This window comes from Saccostrea cucullata, unplaced genomic scaffold (assembly GCF_032062105.1).
Source record: "Saccostrea cucullata isolate Sc308-1 unplaced genomic scaffold, CSIRO_AGI_Scuc_v1 ctg2310, whole genome shotgun sequence".
NCBI lineage: Eukaryota > Metazoa > Mollusca > Bivalvia > Ostreida > Ostreidae > Saccostrea > Saccostrea cuccullata.
In genome coordinates, this window is record NW_026936718.1 from 39,283 (window position 1) to 56,606 (window position 17,324).

Below are 17,324 nucleotides of genomic sequence, written 5' to 3' on the forward strand. Positions count from 1 at the left end.
ATTGAAATACATATTTGCCCTACCCAAATCTATTTCATTATAACAAATTCAAAAATTTGTTATAACAAATTCACAAATATTTTTTAACAGTCCTAAATGGGCTTCCATATGTATTATCAGAGTGCAGAAGACTTTCATTTTATTGTATTCATAAATCTGTTTCCATAAACATTTCAAATGTTGCCTTTCTTCTCTATAGATTTTGCTCATGTATCATCAGAAAATGATACTTATGACTTAAAAATATGCTAGTGAACTTATAAATGCTAGACTTGTGTATTCAGGATAAAGCAGAATCTGCTAAATACCATGAAATCAAAATAGGGTACTTTTTTCAATTTTGGATTCAGGTAATTTTAATCTAGAATCATTATCACTTCTAATTCAATTTTTTGGCAAAAATAGATTTCAAAAAACCTTTCTATTTGATAAAAAAATATGTCTTATCACCTAAATATTTATGTACTAGTTGTAATCATTTCATAAAATCAAACTTCTGTATTTTAATCAGCTTTTAGTTAATAAGCAGTTAAAATGGTTGTGGACTTCATTGTTCACTGCAATGCAAAAAGTTGTTAAACTTACATCAGTAAATACAGGAAAAATGAGGCAGCCTTAAGTTGTGTAGATAACATTTGTCATTATGTGTTTGATGTTTTAGGGAGAAAGTCGAGGAACTACGAGTGAATGCGTCAGGTCTGCTAGATCCAGAGAAAACTTCCAGGAGACTTCGGCACTTAGGTGACCCTAACCCCTCACCCCGGCGGAACATACGAAGCCCAGAGGTCAAACCATACCACACAAGATTTGACCTTAGGTGAGTTATATTTGACCTTGGGTTACTCATAATTGGCCTTTGGTTACTTATGCATGTATTTAAACTTGTAGGTTAGATAAATTCTTCAGATTTTAAATTTTGTATACTGTAAGCAGAATTATTTTTTGCCCTATGTAAATTTAGCCATTTCACACTTGCAAACAATTTTGCCCCATTTTAAATTAGCCCAGAATCAGTTGAGTTTAAGAGATAATGCTGTCATACTTGAATTTTTGTCCTGATTTAAATTTGACATGTGCAACCAGGGCAAAAGGGGCAAAAATGAAATGGGGAAAAAAATCATTAAGTTTGCTTTTGAAAAGGTAAATTAGTATGGTTAAATATAATTTAAATTAATTTACACTGTAGTCCCAGAGGTCAAGGCTATGAGCCAGAGAGTAGTGGAGGCTATACCCCACGAGAACGTGGGCGCCCACGAGAAAGACGGTCACGAGACACAATCCTGGATGTTGGATTTGACGGATTGTTGGATCAGCCGAGAAGAGGGGGAGCATCACAGCTTCCCCCTGGACTACAGTATCAGCCATCGTAAGTATACAATGTCAGGGGTCAGCAATGAACACAGTATCAGCCATCTTTAGTAATGTCACAGTTAGAGCAATCTTTCTTCAGATGGAAATTTCTTTCGATGAAAGAGGAGGTCATAAATGTTAATGCACCAATATTGTATTTTTTTTTTCAGTGTAAAATGCAATTTCTTGTCAAAAATAAAATATGTATTCTTAATTAAGACTTTCTTTAAAAACAGTAACTTTTCTTTATTTTAGATTTTTAGATTATTCCAATATAGACAGGTATAAATTGAGTAGATTATTCTGTAACTCCAAAGACAAATCTTTTATCTTCCCTGCTGAAGTATTTAATGGCTTATGGTGATCTTGCAATCCTATCCTCTAATTCTTGATCAAGCTAATTTATTATGTTCCATGTATTGACTGTGATAGGTAGATTTAACTATCAGGGAATTACAATGTGTACATATGTTACCATAAAAGTAAAAGTAAGGGATTTATTTTGTTTGAAATGATCAGATCAGTGTTTTTTCCCCTTAGATTTGCAGATCCAAACATCGAGCCTACAAGGTTTGAAGCTATATGTATTTGTTTGAATAACTCAACATCACATATTGCATGATTGCAATCCACACTAAATACAGGCTGCATAGACTCTCGAGTCCCATGCACGAAAATGATTTAACTTTAGCATGCGGTGTTGTTAACAAAACCTTTTATGATACCACTAGTCCTGTGGAGACCAGTACACAACATTTCTTGTTATGTACCAAAGGTTAACGTTAGTGCAAAAGTGCTCGTACATGTGCGATTGATCTATTTGATACCATTTGAACTATTTGAGACATAATTTTTTTTGTGAGCAAAAAATAATTTAAGATTGATTTGTTTGAATTAAATCTGATGTTGGACTTCAATGTATAGTTGGACTTCACGGTATTTTTCAGGAACTATGAAAAAATATGGGATTAAGTGCTTCAGGCTTAAAGTAGTATACTTTGGTCTTGGCTTGTTGTTGATGAAGGCTCAAGAGTGTTTTGGAAATTCTAACATCTGTGATAACGTGACTTAGTCGTGGTTTAGTCTAGTGATAAAACAAAAACTTCAAGAAATTGAGAACTGTCATATACAAACAAATTCATCCTCTTTTTTATGTCTTTTGTACATCTGTCCTTTCCTAATCTTGTTCCATTCCAATGGAACTCACTTACACGACGACTAAAATGCTGTCCTCTCGTTTTAAGTATGTACAATAACTGCATCCATACATAAGAGAGTGGCATGGTGGGAATGACTTTTGTTGTGAAATCAACTGTTCAATAAAATTAAAGATTCAACAATAATATTGTCTGCTGTTGTTCAATTGTTGTCATTCTATTAACAACAGTTTACACTTCATATTCCCTTTTGGAAAATATTTGTCTTAATAAGTGCAGAGGCATGTTCTATATATAATATACATGTTAGGGATAAATAATGGAGAATCTTAAAGTTACTCGTTACTGGGTTTTTTTTCATCACAAGTTTGAAAGATACACTAGACAAGTGTACTTAAAAGTATGAAGGATTTATTTTTGGTAAATCGTATAGTACATAATAACATAAAAACATAACACTTTATAAATGTAACTTCTGAAACTACAAATGCTAACATCCCCAACTGTGATGACCCTTATTAAAAACAAGTATCATGATAACTCAACTTAACAAAACTTAATTATAAATCTACATTTTGTTAATTTTGAGAAACAAAAGAAGTGTAAAGCTGTGTTTGAATTATTATGCCTTAGGAAGAATTTTTTCTGTTTGCCATGTACGCTCATTTAAAAAAACCTAACAACTGGTGTCTAAAACAGACAACAAAAACTGCTATATCTATACAGATGTTCATAATAAACTCATCAATTGTAAGACATGAATCACAGCCGTGAAGTCGCTTATTGGGAGAAATATATTTTTTATTTAATTTCATTTGCTCTTTTTTGAAATGAAAAAATAAATTGCTGTTGGATTTTATTATTGGCTCTTTTCGCAAGAAAAAAAATTGAAAATTTTTATTCAATAAAATAATTTGTAATTTATTTGCATGAATTAAAGAAAGAACTGATTTTTACCTTGTACTCTATGACATTGATTTAACTGAGTCTGTGTTTGACTTTAGGACCTACGTGACAGGAGGGGGTACAGGGGGCCTGAATCAGCCCTACAGCTCCATTGACGAGGCCTACCATTACTACGGCATGAAAAATCCACTGGAGCCGGACAACAACAGTAAGTGTGCACGTGCAAACAAAGCAGATCAACATTACAAACATCCCAGCTTTGTTCTTCTCATAGATAAGGGATGGAGCATAGAAATTAAACTCATCAACAGCATGCTCATTTCTTTCATGTTAATGAATAATCTACTATCAAATAAGGATCTTTCCTCATTATTATTACTGATAATTGAAATCTGCCTGAGACACCCATTTACCATGAATTGTTTTTTCTCAGGGAAGAGAGATCCATATGGTAATACATACACCACAGGATGTTGTAGATAATAGTGTATTTGTGTTGTTGATTTGTGTCACCTGGAATTTTTTTTTACATTAATCTATCCCAGCTCCAACCCCAGTATATGTTTAGTGACTTGATATTGGTCTTTAGAAGTGGAGTCTTTTCATAAATAAAAATAAAATTTTAAAAATAAATGTGCATTTCATATTTTTAATTCCTCATATACTCGGTTCATGACATGAGTGATTTTTCTGGATTGATTGTGAATTCCAGTCATTCATTTGTAAGTCCATGGATTTGTAACCATTTTTCTAACCAGAGAATCTTGAAATCTTTGTTTAAGACACTTAGTTGCCTTTATATCTTCAATAAATTTAAAGTATATAAACTAAATATTAAATTATCCTCTAGTTTTACTGACAAATAAACAAGATTCCATCGTTAAAATAAAAAATACCTTGTAGAAGTTAAAGAAGTAGCTTTGAGACTTATTAAAATAAGTAAAGGGATTAATGTTCCATTTGCATGATTAGATATCCTTTACATGATTATGTTCCTTTTGCATGATTATTTACCACTATAGATAGTTTTCAATAGGCCTCATGAATTTATCAACAGTTATTTTCCTTGGCCACCAAATTGGAAGCCAACCTGGTGAATTTTCCTCTTTGTCTTACCAAATTCAAGAGGGCGTAGCACAAATATTTGGGGGAAAATCTTTAGGAAATAAAAATAATAAAATTAACGAGACTTCAAAAAATTTACATTTTTCAGAAAATGCCTCCTTCCCCAGAATGGCCAGTATAAACATTTTAATTTGGCTGAATAATGGGCCTTTAGACCTCCAATATCGCAAACAATGGGAAAAAAAACTCTTGCTAAATTCGAGCCTACTGAAAACTATATGACATTGATGTTGGAAAATTGGTTAATGCATGGCTAAATCTACTACATGTAATAAAATTTACATACACTAGCTCACATAAAATATTTAACAGGAGGGGAGAAAACTTAGCAGACTACACCTTGATTTGAACCCAGGCCCCATAAATTCTAGAAAGATCGATGCTCTACTGACCCATTGAGCTATATCAGTCCTTAGTGAACAAATCTGACCGTATTACTGAATCTTTTCTCCCTCTTAAAACACCAATCTGGCTGACAGGTCTCACCCATAGAAATAATAGGTAAACAAAAACAAAACTGTGATAGTCGGGAGTATGTGGTTAGGGAATATAGACCAGTTATCTATACCTCCTAATGCAGGCTGTAAAGGAGAACCTAGCTTACAAAGTTTAGTATTCTAACAAAATTGAACAAGTTGCTGACACAAACTCTGCTATTGCAATCATAAGGCCTAAATCATAAAATTTAGCAGACTCCTGATGTCACAGTATTCTGACATCCATTCTGAATTTGTTCTGTGGCTTTCAAAATTCAACAAATGGTTAGTGATCTCAGATTCTTTGACTAATTTGTTTTAGTCTGGATAGATTAAGATTAGTTCTTGCACACTATTTGACCAATTTTAACTAGTGATTAAGGTTAGTTCTTGCACTCTTTTTGACTAATTAGGGTTACTCATACACCCACCAAGGAGGTGACAAGGTTAAATAGAGCACAACATTTAAATGATAATTAAGGATCAATCTTGCATCTTGTTGCAAGATTAAGGTAAGGGTTGACAAATTAGTATTACATGTAGACCTTGCACATCATTGGCCTATAATGAGGGTTAGTCTCACATGCACCTGAGAAGAAAGCTGGGTTAATGTAACTCAAAAAGATGAACAATCTCCATGCAGTCTACAATTTTATCACATATCACACAATGGTTTGCTACAATGGTGTATGAATCTTTATCATTTCACACCAACAGACTTTAACTGCATTTGAATCTGCAGACTTTGGCATGACAATCTGAGTTTGGCTGAGAGCATCCAATTATGGCATGACCATCAAACTTTGGAGTTCCATTTTGGGAGTCCTTCATACATGTATATTAAACAGAATACAATGTGATGGAGGATTCTCGAGGGGCTCTATTGGTCAGATTGCTGCTGCTGCTACTGCTTGTCCCCTCCTTCTCTATAAACCTTAAAGGCTGTGTCCTGCTCTAGACGCAATAAAGACCTGCCTGGGAAGAGTCAGGGTTGGTAGAACATCCATCTTGATTTACAGAGTTTGAGTTAGAATTTCTCCCTTCCTGTCTCATGGTGTAGGTATTGGTGAACAATTTTAGATAGCCTGTTGGTTTGGTTAAAATTAATCCATACAATTGCTTTTTTTCTGCATGACTGAAATCTATGTGTATGTGTTTTAACATTTATTACTTAATTTAAAATTGATGTGTTTTATTGTTTTATTTAATTCACACTTAAAAGAAGACATAAATAGACACAGTGTGTAGGTTCAGAAGTACCCTTAAGAGCAGTTTCCTCTTCTATGATTTGAAATTGTTTTTAATGCAGTTAGACAATGATAATGATAAAAGCATTTTCTCAACGAATTCAGAAATATTCTAATCATATCTTGATTGGGCAGCTTATAAATTAATCTATTAATAAATTTAAATAACTATGTGTTTTAAAGGCTCAGGTTACTATAAAATAAGTGCACAATGTGCTACTTCTAATTAATGCATTGTTGACCCATAATACAATAATATAATCGCTTGCCTTTTGTTTGTTTACTTTTTACCTTAATGGAATCTTCCACTGGAAGAATCTATTTGCTAATTAAAAGATGGGTTCTGCCCGGAGGGCGATTCTATTTGTTAACCAATCAAATTAAGGGGTTTTCTATTCTTGTAAAGCGACCCCTATCGGAGGCAAACTAGCGCCACCTATTTACGTCACCATTATCCAATCAGATTGCTTACTTTCTTGCTTTTAAATTCGTCCACTGTGCCATCCAATCAAATTGCTTTAATCATCTATTTCAACCCATGTTTTGGCCAGTTAACCTCACTTTCTTAGAAATTCCTCCGAGGCAGAACCCACGTCACTTTATTTCATAATTCAAACTTAGTAAAAAATTTTTTTTTTTTTTTTTTTTTTTTTTTTGTTGTATGTGTGCGAGTGTGTGTATGTGTTGGGTGTGTGCGTGATATCTATTATGATGTCTAGTTTAGTAGTATTAGTTTAGATTCTACCATGATTTGTAATTTCTCACAATGCTGAAAATTACCCATGATTACTCGAATAATACTTTTATGTTTACTTTGTAACAATGCTGAATAAATCATGGTTTTGCCCAAACTGTGTCCTTTCTATATACAAGAGGAAATTAATATAATCTTGTAATTTCATATTTATAGAAACACTCAAAATTTTCATTGGATGTTGATTTACTTTCCAATTTAACCAGAAGGTTAAGGTTCAAGGTGCCTTACTCATCTTTCCAAACAGTAACCTCCTAGTATTCAGAATTTCAAGCCTTCATGATTGTTTTTACTTTACACAGGGTAACCTGGATAAGTCTATGCTGCATTACACTTATTGATGTTTTTAAAATTGATAAATGTGGAATCATTTTGATTTGCTGGGTTCAATTTTCATGGGTAAGGAAAGTTTTCATGGTTCATTGGGATGTAATTTATATACGCAGAAGATTCCATGTATTGAATAAATATGCAGACAAAACAACTGTGAGCATGTAAATCTGTGGATTATTGTAATTGATGGACAATGGCCCCCGAAAACATTGATGATTCCACTGTATGAACAGTTTACATGTGTTATTCACTGGCTGTACACACATTGTTTCATGTTTACCCCATTCATAGGTTCATTGCAGTGCACCAAAATTCATGGGAATAAAAATTTATTCTGTTCTTTGAATCATTTACCACACACCATGTTTTTCCTTTAATTTTTTGCTCTCACAACAACAGAAATCTCTTTGATGTAGTGAGAGATCAGCTTTGGCCTTCAATGTATCAACAGACTTCTTACTTGTCACCACATGTAATGACTATATATATATATATATTGATTGTAGGCCAGCCCCCACCACTGGACCTAGGAGGAGGCTTTGATCGACCTTACCAGGGCAAGCGGTCTCCCAGGGTCACCTTTGACGAATCGTAAGTACTGGTATCAAGATTATTTTTTTGGTAATCAAAACAGTAGCAAATTCATAAAAATGAAATGGATTTCTTAACAGGCAAAGCAATTTTTTTCATTCAATGTGAAGACAATAAAAAAAAAATTGTTTTTTTCTTTCAAAGTTTGGAATTCAAAGTTAACCAAGATAATAGTTGGCTAACTTAATATGCCTTCTGACATCATATACATCAGTATATTTTTTAGAGGATATATCAAATGAATGATTTGGCAATAAAAAAATTACTCAATAAACCATTACTTGTCACAGACCTGTTATTTCACCTAGCTGTCCTTGTATATAAGTTTTAATTCAGTCTTGCAGTAACACCAAAGATTCAATGCCAGATTTGAACTTTGTTTAACTTTCATCATTTGTCCTTTAGCTCTTTTGAGAGTTATAAAGATGGCAATGCACAAAAATATGGGAAAAAAGATGAGAAAGTACAAACTCGAGAACAAAAAGATGAGATTGTACAAACGTAAGAATGTGGGAGCTCTAACATATGCTTGATTTGAAAGTTTGAAGTCTTGTGGAAAAGTTGAGAATTTCTTTTAGATTTACTAGCAGGAATTTAATTTAAAAATAACAACTGGTCATTAAAATCTAAATGAAAAAAAAAGAAAATCTGTAAAAATTGTAATAGTCAAAGAGAATGGGACTTTTAATTTGTTTAACTAACCTAACTAAGCACTGTGGTTTCAACCTGTTCATATTTTGAATTTTATATGCAGTTTATTAGTTGTTTATTTAATTGAATTTAATACTTGATGTCTGAATAATTATGCCACTCTTGACCTTTAGTGGGATGGTAGACCCAGTTTTGTCCGCTCAATATTTTAAGAACCCTTTTCTTGCCAGACATCAAACTTGGCACACTGTCCGTAGAAGAGAAGATGAACCCAATATATTTATGTAATTAATAAGTTTTAATTATAGAAAAAAATCTTGCCTGTTTAATACATGTATCTATAGCACCATTTTCTTGAAAGATATAAAAAATGGTAAATTGGTTTCCCCTTAAGGAGAAGATTCCATAATTATGTTTTAGGTCACCAAAGTCAAGGTCACAAGATGAAAGGTCAAAAATCAAACTGAACGTAGAATGACACAGACTTTTCAGTATCTCGTCAATGAGAACTCTTTGCTTTACACACATCAAATTTATACACTGATTCCCTAAAGGAGTAGATAACTATTGAGTTGGATGTCACAAGATCAAAGGATAAGGGTCAAACTGAACATTATAAGATATTGACCTATTAGTTTGAGAACGCTGTCCTTGAGACGCACCAAACTTGGTATATTGGTTCCCCTTGATTACCCTTTGGTTGAATCATATCAGACTTGGTACATTGCTTTTCTTTAAGAAGTAGTTGACCCCTATAAATTTTGAAGTCACGTTTTCAAAGATCAAGGTCAAACTATGCTACACAGAGATATCAGCTTAACATTTTGAGAGTACTTTGCTTGACACAGATTAAACTTGGTACCTTAGTTTCCCTTTAGAGTAGTAGTAGACTCCTTTTAATTTTCAGATCACAAGTTCAAGGTCAAGGGTCTAATTGGACAAAGTAATATATATTGACCGCTTGATATCTTAATTCCCTTTGCTTGAAAGGCATCAAACTTGGTACGCTGACTTTTCCCTAGGGAGTAGATGACCCTTGTTCAGTCACAAGGTCAAAGATCAAGGGTCAAATAACATGGACACTAGACATAGAAAGGTATTGTCAGCTCAGTTTGCTTACAGAGACATGTATCAGGTTTGATACACTGATCTGTTGACGGTATGATGGAGATCCATCTTAGCATTATGTTTGCCGTTGACTAGTAGATGGCCTTATGAGGGCATATAGGTTTCTCAATTTCTTGTTTTATAATAATTATAGTAACCAGTATGTCTCTTTATTAATTCTTGTGATTCGTATGAATTTTTTGTTTTAAGTGTTTACAAGCTGACTAACATGTATTTATTGTTATAAATAATATGTTTTCTAAACTTGTATTTTTCAAATAAAAGAAATTTAATGGTTAAAAAGTACATGTATTTATTTATCTGATTTTGAAAAAAAGTGATATTAATGTGTTTATATCCCTATAAGAGTATAGACTGATGTGACATACTGTTTTATTTTTTTGTTCCTGCTTTACAGGATTGAGTTAACTGTCCCACCTCCTGCGTATGTAAAACTTAATGTTATTTTGCTTATTAATTTCTCAGTAATTTTGCTGATATATTGTTGAGTTGTCAATATAGTTTTGCTGTATTAGTTTATCTGTTTTGCTAATTGCTAAACAAAATAACTAAAGCTTTATTTATTTTTTTTTTGTTCAGACCAAAACATTGCAGACAATTGTACAGTTGACAGTTTCAAATGTTTTATATCCGGTAAAAGTTTTTACGTACTCCTCAATGGCTTAATCCTAATTGATTTTATCTGCAATATTGAGCCAAAGTCTTGTCCACATTAAAATCTTGATTGTAAATGGGTTAAATAATTAAATTGAATGTAGCATACATACAAGATATTTTGACAAAATGATATAGTGTTGCCACAATGCTGAGTCCATAACTTAGTGTTAATTAAGACAGTAAAAACTTGGTGTGTGGTCACTGGTGTGTTGACATTAGTGTTAGGAATGCAGTTACTTTGTGTTTTATTAAAGAATGCAAAATTTGATGTAAGAATACAAAATTTGATGTGTAAGCTATAATAACTTCAAATGCAAGTAACACCCATGTCCTAAATTTTGCTATTAACTCAGTAGATTTATTAATGGTTTAGACTTATCTGTGATTTTGCCAGTATCTAGATATTTATGGCATTGTTGTAACATGTACATATATTTACTTACAAAATGTTGTTTGTTATCTCAATTGTTTGGAGATTGTTATTTGTTGCTTCAACAATAGTTGGCAAAACCAGTACAGTGGGTAAAGACCATTTCACCTCTAAATCTCATGGTTCTATGGCAACAAATGGTCAACAAAATAACCATTTGTATGTGATAACTTAAAAATTCTTGTTGTCTTTTTCAGTATTATGAAAATTATAGAAATCTCTTAACCTACTCAACAATACATTGTTTGAATTTCTCTACATGCAGATCTGCCTAAACTGAAACTACAAGTATGTGTAATGTGCAATGATCTAAGTCTAGGTGTTCAGGCAGAGAATGATATGATAATCTTCACCATTCAAATGATATAATTTCTCTCAGAAGTCCATACCAGTTCAGGTAGACTAAAGGTGACCCATGATGCTCAGGTGACCATCAAGGTCCAGGGGCCTTTTGTTTCTGCCTTTTTTATTTTTTTTATTTTGTGAGAGTTTTCCTATAGTTATACAGATCAAGTTCATGATTGTTGACAGAATAAGACCTTTGGACTCATAGCCTATGTTCTGTCGCATGGAATTAATGCTATGTCCAGGAGTGTGTTCTAGATCTATGTGGCTATGTCAACTCTTTGTAGAGCTACAAGCTTGAATATTATAGAATGCTAGGTAGCTTAACTACTGCATGTATGTAAGGAATGCTAGCATAAATATTTTAGCTTGGTACCAAATCTAAGATGACCTAAACTTGTAAGAGTTAAAACATTGCCACACCCCAGATTACCAGTAATGTGTAGGTAATTTAATTGATAAGTCAACTTTACCTACTGCATTGGTTATACAGCATGTACATGATGTAGTACAGAAGTTTTACTGTAGAATGAATACAATATTTAAAATGTTAGCAGTGAATCTGTACACAAGCATTACCTTCTAGTATTTCCTGCCTTATACAGGTTAGAGATCACCATACCTCCACCAACAACTTCGTACGTACCAGTGACTTCGTGTTTGGGTGTGGCATTAGTACATGTATAATTACATGAGTGATTTGTCAGCTGAACATGTGTTGGTGACTTCATGTGTCTGGGGTTGGCATAGCTGCAGATCTGTACCTCACTGGTCTAAATGGTATTTGTGACCAGAGAGCTACACATTTTTTCAATGGGTGACACTGTAACTCTCTGGTCTGTCGATATTTTTTTTTCACAGAGAGCTACAGTTCTGCAGCTAGGTTTGGCATTATTAGTATATTGTATAGTTTTTATATTAAGTAATTTGGCAGCTAATATGCATAATGATGAATTGGTGTGTTTGTATGTGGCATTTGTACAATTGTGTCGTTTGATATGAGTTATTTGTCAGCTGCATATGTGTACAAGAAATAGAATGATGTTTTAGTGGTGTTGATATTTTAGCCAGAATAATTGAAGATTCGGGGGCATCAGAGTAGTTAATATATTAGTGTGTGCAGTATAAATTGTGTGTTTATTTACCATATCTGCTTTGATTAACTTGGTAGAAAAATAAGTGAATTAATATACCTATTACATTATTTATGAGTGCTTATTATACAAAAAGCTGTAAAAAATATCATTGAAGTTTATGTAAGTTTAAATTTTTTTTTAGACTTATATTAAGAGGAGAAATAATGTATTATAACAAATGTAAAATTATGTATAGATTTCTACATACAATTGGGGAAATGGACATGTATATAGGTTAACTAAGACACGTTATTAAATTTTAGAGCCCGGGCACGAGACAGGAGTAGAGAACGTATATCTCCGTACCAGTTCCCAAGTGACGAAGAAATCCGCAGTCGGTCACAGAATGATAAACGCTCATATCAGGAAGAACTGGACAGACAGGTAGGTCAGGTTAGCCTCTCAGGCTCCCAGCAAGATCATACTAGACAGACAGGTAGGTCAGGTTAGCCTCTCAGGCTCCCAGCAAGATCATACTAGACAGACAGGTAGGTCAGCTTAGCCTCTCAGGCTCACAGCAAGATCACACTGGACAGACAGGTAGGTCAGCTTAGCCTCTCAGGCTCACAGCAAGTTCACACTGGACAAATTTTACTGGTATTTATATTTCCAACCATATTCCCTTATGATTCTTCACAAATTGGAATTCCAAATGTATTATGAAGTCTTTAATAAATGTTTCTTATATTTTCTATCACAGAACGGTATATAAACTGTGTAGCTGGAAAAAAGTTATTATATTTTAGTTAACAATTTTTTTTTTTTAGATTGAAGAAAAACGTTTAAGAAAACAGCGAGAAAGAGAAGAACAGCTGAGGTAAAAATAGAATTCAGTATTGTAAGATTTCTTTTTAGTTGACCACCAAAGCCAAAGGTCAAGTAAGGTTTTATGATAGTGGAATATTATGTGAGCAGGACTTTTTTTTTTCTTATTAACTTCTGATCTATAAATCTAGAAAGGACAACAGTTAAGTTAAAATCATCTTCTCAATTATAAATTTTCTTTTTCTACATTGTTCTGCAGGGGGAACTTTGCTTGATTCGGTTTAGAGTTATTTCATCCCATTTTAATTTAACAAAAATATTGAGCTATTTGGTTCAATTGTGAACAAAGGCATATTAGAGTGTTATTTTTCATGTCTTCCTACAGATATGAGCAGAAATTGGATGATGAGATTAGAAACTATAATCCATTTGGTAAAGGCGGAGGTGGTGCACCCATGAGAGATAACCAGGGAAATATTGTCGGTAAGATTTGCTTTGCTTTGAATGTACATTTTTGGGGAAAAAAAACTTTTTGTAGCCAGAGAGAAGATAATTTTCATATATAAATATATCCTTGTGTTGTTTTCAGCTGATTTGAGAGTGCTGCATTCCACCAATCAGGACCCAGATACGGCTCGGTCACGTGTGACTCGGGAGTCCCCCAGATTTAGAGCTCCGTCCCCCTCCCCCAGAGACGACCTGATTGGTCCCCCGCCCCCACAGCTTGATGCTTCAGGAGATGTCACTCATGCTAGAGGGGGACATGGAATCTTTGGTCAGCCCAAGGTACGAATCTGTTTACTAGGCACTTAAATATTGTCAACTGTTTGTTGGTAGGAATCTATATATGTAAAAACTTTATCTTATGATTGTCATTGTTCATGTTGCAAATTATGTTCAGGCCAAAAATTTTAACATTTCAATCCAATTGAATGCAATTGTTTGTGTTCTTCATGCCAAGGAACTTAATACATGTGTTGATCTAAATCCGACTCAGTGTTGTATCATCGAGATCCTAGGAACATGAGGAGGGGAGGGGCTTTATCATCTTGTTTGTAGTAAAAAATAGTCTCATATTTATCTCTTCCAATAAAATTGGTTTCATTCCTCCATTTTATTTTATTTTATTTATTTATTTTTTGTATTTTAGACAGAACAAGAAAAGAATCAATCAGACAAATACAAAGATGATCTCAGAAGACAGGTACATGTTTTTTTTTATCTACAAAAATACTGAAAAACAAGTGATATAGGGTTGTGTAAAATGTGTGACAAAAAGAATCTCTAATGGTTTGTGGTAGGATGTGATTTTATCCAAGTCACCAAGGCTTGGTGAAAAAAACACAACTTCTTGGATAAAAATCATATCCAGTCAAAAACTATTGGAGATCTTACATTGTATCTATATATATCAGATTGAAGAGAAAAAGAGGAGAGAACAGATTGAAAAAGAGAAAGAGAGGATAGAAGAAGAAAAGGAAAACCGAAGACTTGAAGAACAGAGACTCCGAATACAGAGTGAATACGAAGAAGAACAGCGGAAAAAGAGGGAGAAAGAGGAAGAGGTAGGTCAAGGTCATATGCTAATGAGATGATTATCACATTAGGAATGTTATTGTGTTAATTTAGTCTACACAAAATCTCAACAGTTGTATAATGCAAAATAAATGCTTTGTAAAATTGTGTAATGAATATTTCAATATTGATGTTTTAAAATTTATTTGGTGCAGACAAGAAGAAGAAATGAAGAGATGCAACAACAAGCTGAGGAAAAGAAGAGGGAGGCAAAGAGGAAAAAACAGGAGGAGGATGAAAAGCGTTCCAAGGAAAAACGGGAACAGGAAGAACGGGAAAGGCGGGAAAGACAGGTAACCAGAGAAACAGAATACATATATGGCTTTTTTTTTTAATTTAAAGAGAGAAGAAAAAACATTTATTCTATCAGTATTTTCCCCTTGAAATATCAACTTTTATTTCTCTCAGTTTTTACTTAGTACATGTATTTACCTTTACATGAATTATAGGCAACTGATAATGTAAGTTGTAATTTTCAGTCTTATTTGTTGTACATTTGTACATACTTAGCATTAAGTTTATAGGTATAGGCATATTTATGTTTGTTTTTATACCAGTGTAGTGCTTTTAGAGTTCCACGTTAGTGTCTTATTAGTATTAGGCATCTAACTTTGGATAGAAAGCACATTATTTTGTTTTTCCTTTTAACACCGTAGATTTAGATATGTTTATTTGACTTTTCAGGAACAGCGGGGGTCGTCTCCCCCTGTCCCAGCCATGAGAAATGCTGGCCAGAAAGACTACTCGGTAATTAAGTTAAATTCAACTTGGCATAATATACATACAAGTACTTTTGCTTATTGATTCATATGTAACATGTAATTTTAAAGTTAAATGGCAGTTGAAGCAAAAGAATTTCAGATACATGTGCATCACGATTCATCTTTCTGATAATTGCTAATCAAATTGACTTTCCTAGATAAAAATTTGTTTTACTTCAGTTGAAATTTCAGATTAGATTTATATTCTTGACAAATGAAGTTTTTAAGCTGAGAAGGGGGGTTATACCTTTGTCAGTCTGTCTATCAGTGCTATCATGTCTGGACTATAACAACTTTTTAAAATAAGATATTGCTCATGGCCCAAGAATTTGCAGTGACCTAAAGTGAAAGTCATTTCACTGGAGTTCAAACTCAGTAGAAGACAAAAATATAATTTTTGTCTCTAATTAAATTTGGAATGGAGAAACTTTTTCATAATTCACAAAAAGATTACCTTTAATCAGAGGGTATGTCAACCCTAGATCATGGTCAGTAAAAATCAAGTACATGTTCAAGGTCATTAGTCCTCATGGCCATATCTTGTGGATTGAAAAGCTGCCTGTTACCTCAAGATTTGCTGTGACCTTGACCCTAGAATTTTGGAGTAAGTTCAAGATCACATGCAAAATTCTGGGTTTGAAAGAGTTGAGCATTTGATGTTCTTCATGTAAAATTGACTCATGACAAAGATTTCTTACATCCTGGAAAAGTGTCATGAACTTGATGCAAGGTCATTTTGTTAAGTTCAAAGTCAATAAAGAAAAATGCAGAAAGAATGTGGAATTTCTATAATGTGTTGTGTGTTGTAAGGGATGACCATGCCATTTGTTTAAAACTGTGACAGTTTTATTAACTTTTGTGAACTCTGATTAATAGGAAGTCAAATTGAGCTCTGGTGACTTAACTCATAGTCACTACAGATCAGACTCTGTCAGGCTGGGAGTCAACACACCAGATAGTCTGGGTCTGAAAAAGCCCTACGGAATCTCGGTAATTTTAATGGGAGAGGCCAAGGAGCAGTTTTTCTATCATGAATATTACCATATGTATTCTTTTTTTTGTTTCATGAATTACACCAACATTCAATAAGCTATCACACTTGATATGATACTGTTACTTGTTATCACTGGTACAGAGAGTTTAAAAGTTTGACACTGCACAGTGTTTGGTAAGGTTTATATCTAAATAATCAGGTGGGGTAGGTTTTAATTATTGGGGATGGAGAACTACAATTTGTCTATAGAGATAATATTATAATTGGCAGGATGACAAAACTACCCCAGAACCACCCAAATCACCAGAAAAAGGGGTAAACAAAATGCTGCGTTTATAGATCTGGCCAGAATTTTGCGCTGCTCATTCATGCTTTGTTTTTGTCTTGACTATAATGTAAAAATACATGTACATGTGTTGTAATCATGCTTTTTGTTGCTTTGTTAATGATTAACAAAAATTAAGTTGAAGAAAATAAAAATTAAATTTGCTATAAAATTATTAATGATTTAAAGTTTAGTATGTACTTGTCTATATTTATTTGAAAAAAACCCTCATAATATTCATTTGATATAACCAATGTAGCAAATGTGTTGATTTGAAAAAAAGAAAAAAATTGTTAACAAAAAATTAACTTTCACCAAAAAAAAATTATAAGGACACACACAACTTAGCTTTCTGCTACCTGAATTAATCTGTTTTACCAGTGTACTATTTTAAGGCACTTATTTCTAAAACAAAAGACACACAAAACTAAGTTCTTTTTTGCAGAACCTTTGTTCATCATTTGTGTTAACTTTGTATTTTGTTCAGTTTTATCATATTGTATGCATGGTTATTTTGACTCATGTTATTTTTGCCCATTCACCCTGGAAATTAATTTTGCCTCTTATTGGATTCACCCAAACCCAACTGCTTTAAATGAGACAATGCAGTCTTCTTCG

At 33.3% G+C, this 17,324-nt stretch overlaps 1 protein-coding gene across 37 annotated transcripts in view; it reads left to right on the forward strand.

Annotated features, from left to right (window-relative positions):
- Nucleotides 1–17,324, forward strand: part of LOC134246329 (centrosome and spindle pole associated protein 1-like) — a 64,674-nt gene that overhangs the window by 36,857 nt on the left and 10,493 nt on the right. For 25 of the 37 annotated variants that reach the window (XM_062728647.1, XM_062728649.1, XM_062728661.1 and 22 more), the window contains 18 exons: nt 662–817; nt 1,187–1,366; nt 1,606–1,632; nt 1,891–1,920; nt 3,512–3,621; nt 7,855–7,939; nt 8,345–8,440; nt 10,116–10,142; nt 11,756–11,788; nt 12,550–12,670; nt 13,054–13,103; nt 13,437–13,534; nt 13,641–13,837; nt 14,202–14,255; nt 14,467–14,616; nt 14,782–14,919; nt 15,311–15,373; nt 16,652–16,696. In XM_062728647.1, coding sequence (XP_062584631.1) covers nt 662–817; nt 1,187–1,366; nt 1,606–1,632; nt 1,891–1,920; nt 3,512–3,621; nt 7,855–7,939; nt 8,345–8,440; nt 10,116–10,142; nt 11,756–11,788; nt 12,550–12,670; nt 13,054–13,103; nt 13,437–13,534; nt 13,641–13,837; nt 14,202–14,255; nt 14,467–14,616; nt 14,782–14,919; nt 15,311–15,373; nt 16,652–16,696 — 1,660 coding nt within the window. The remainder of the gene's footprint in view (nt 1–661; nt 818–1,186; nt 1,367–1,605; nt 1,633–1,890; nt 1,921–3,511; nt 3,622–7,854; nt 7,940–8,344; nt 8,441–10,115; nt 10,143–11,755; nt 11,789–12,549; nt 12,671–13,053; nt 13,104–13,436; nt 13,535–13,640; nt 13,838–14,201; nt 14,256–14,466; nt 14,617–14,781; nt 14,920–15,310; nt 15,374–16,651; nt 16,697–17,324) is intronic. The other 12 variants (XM_062728653.1, XM_062728666.1, XM_062728656.1 and 9 more) reach the window with 10 other exon arrangements.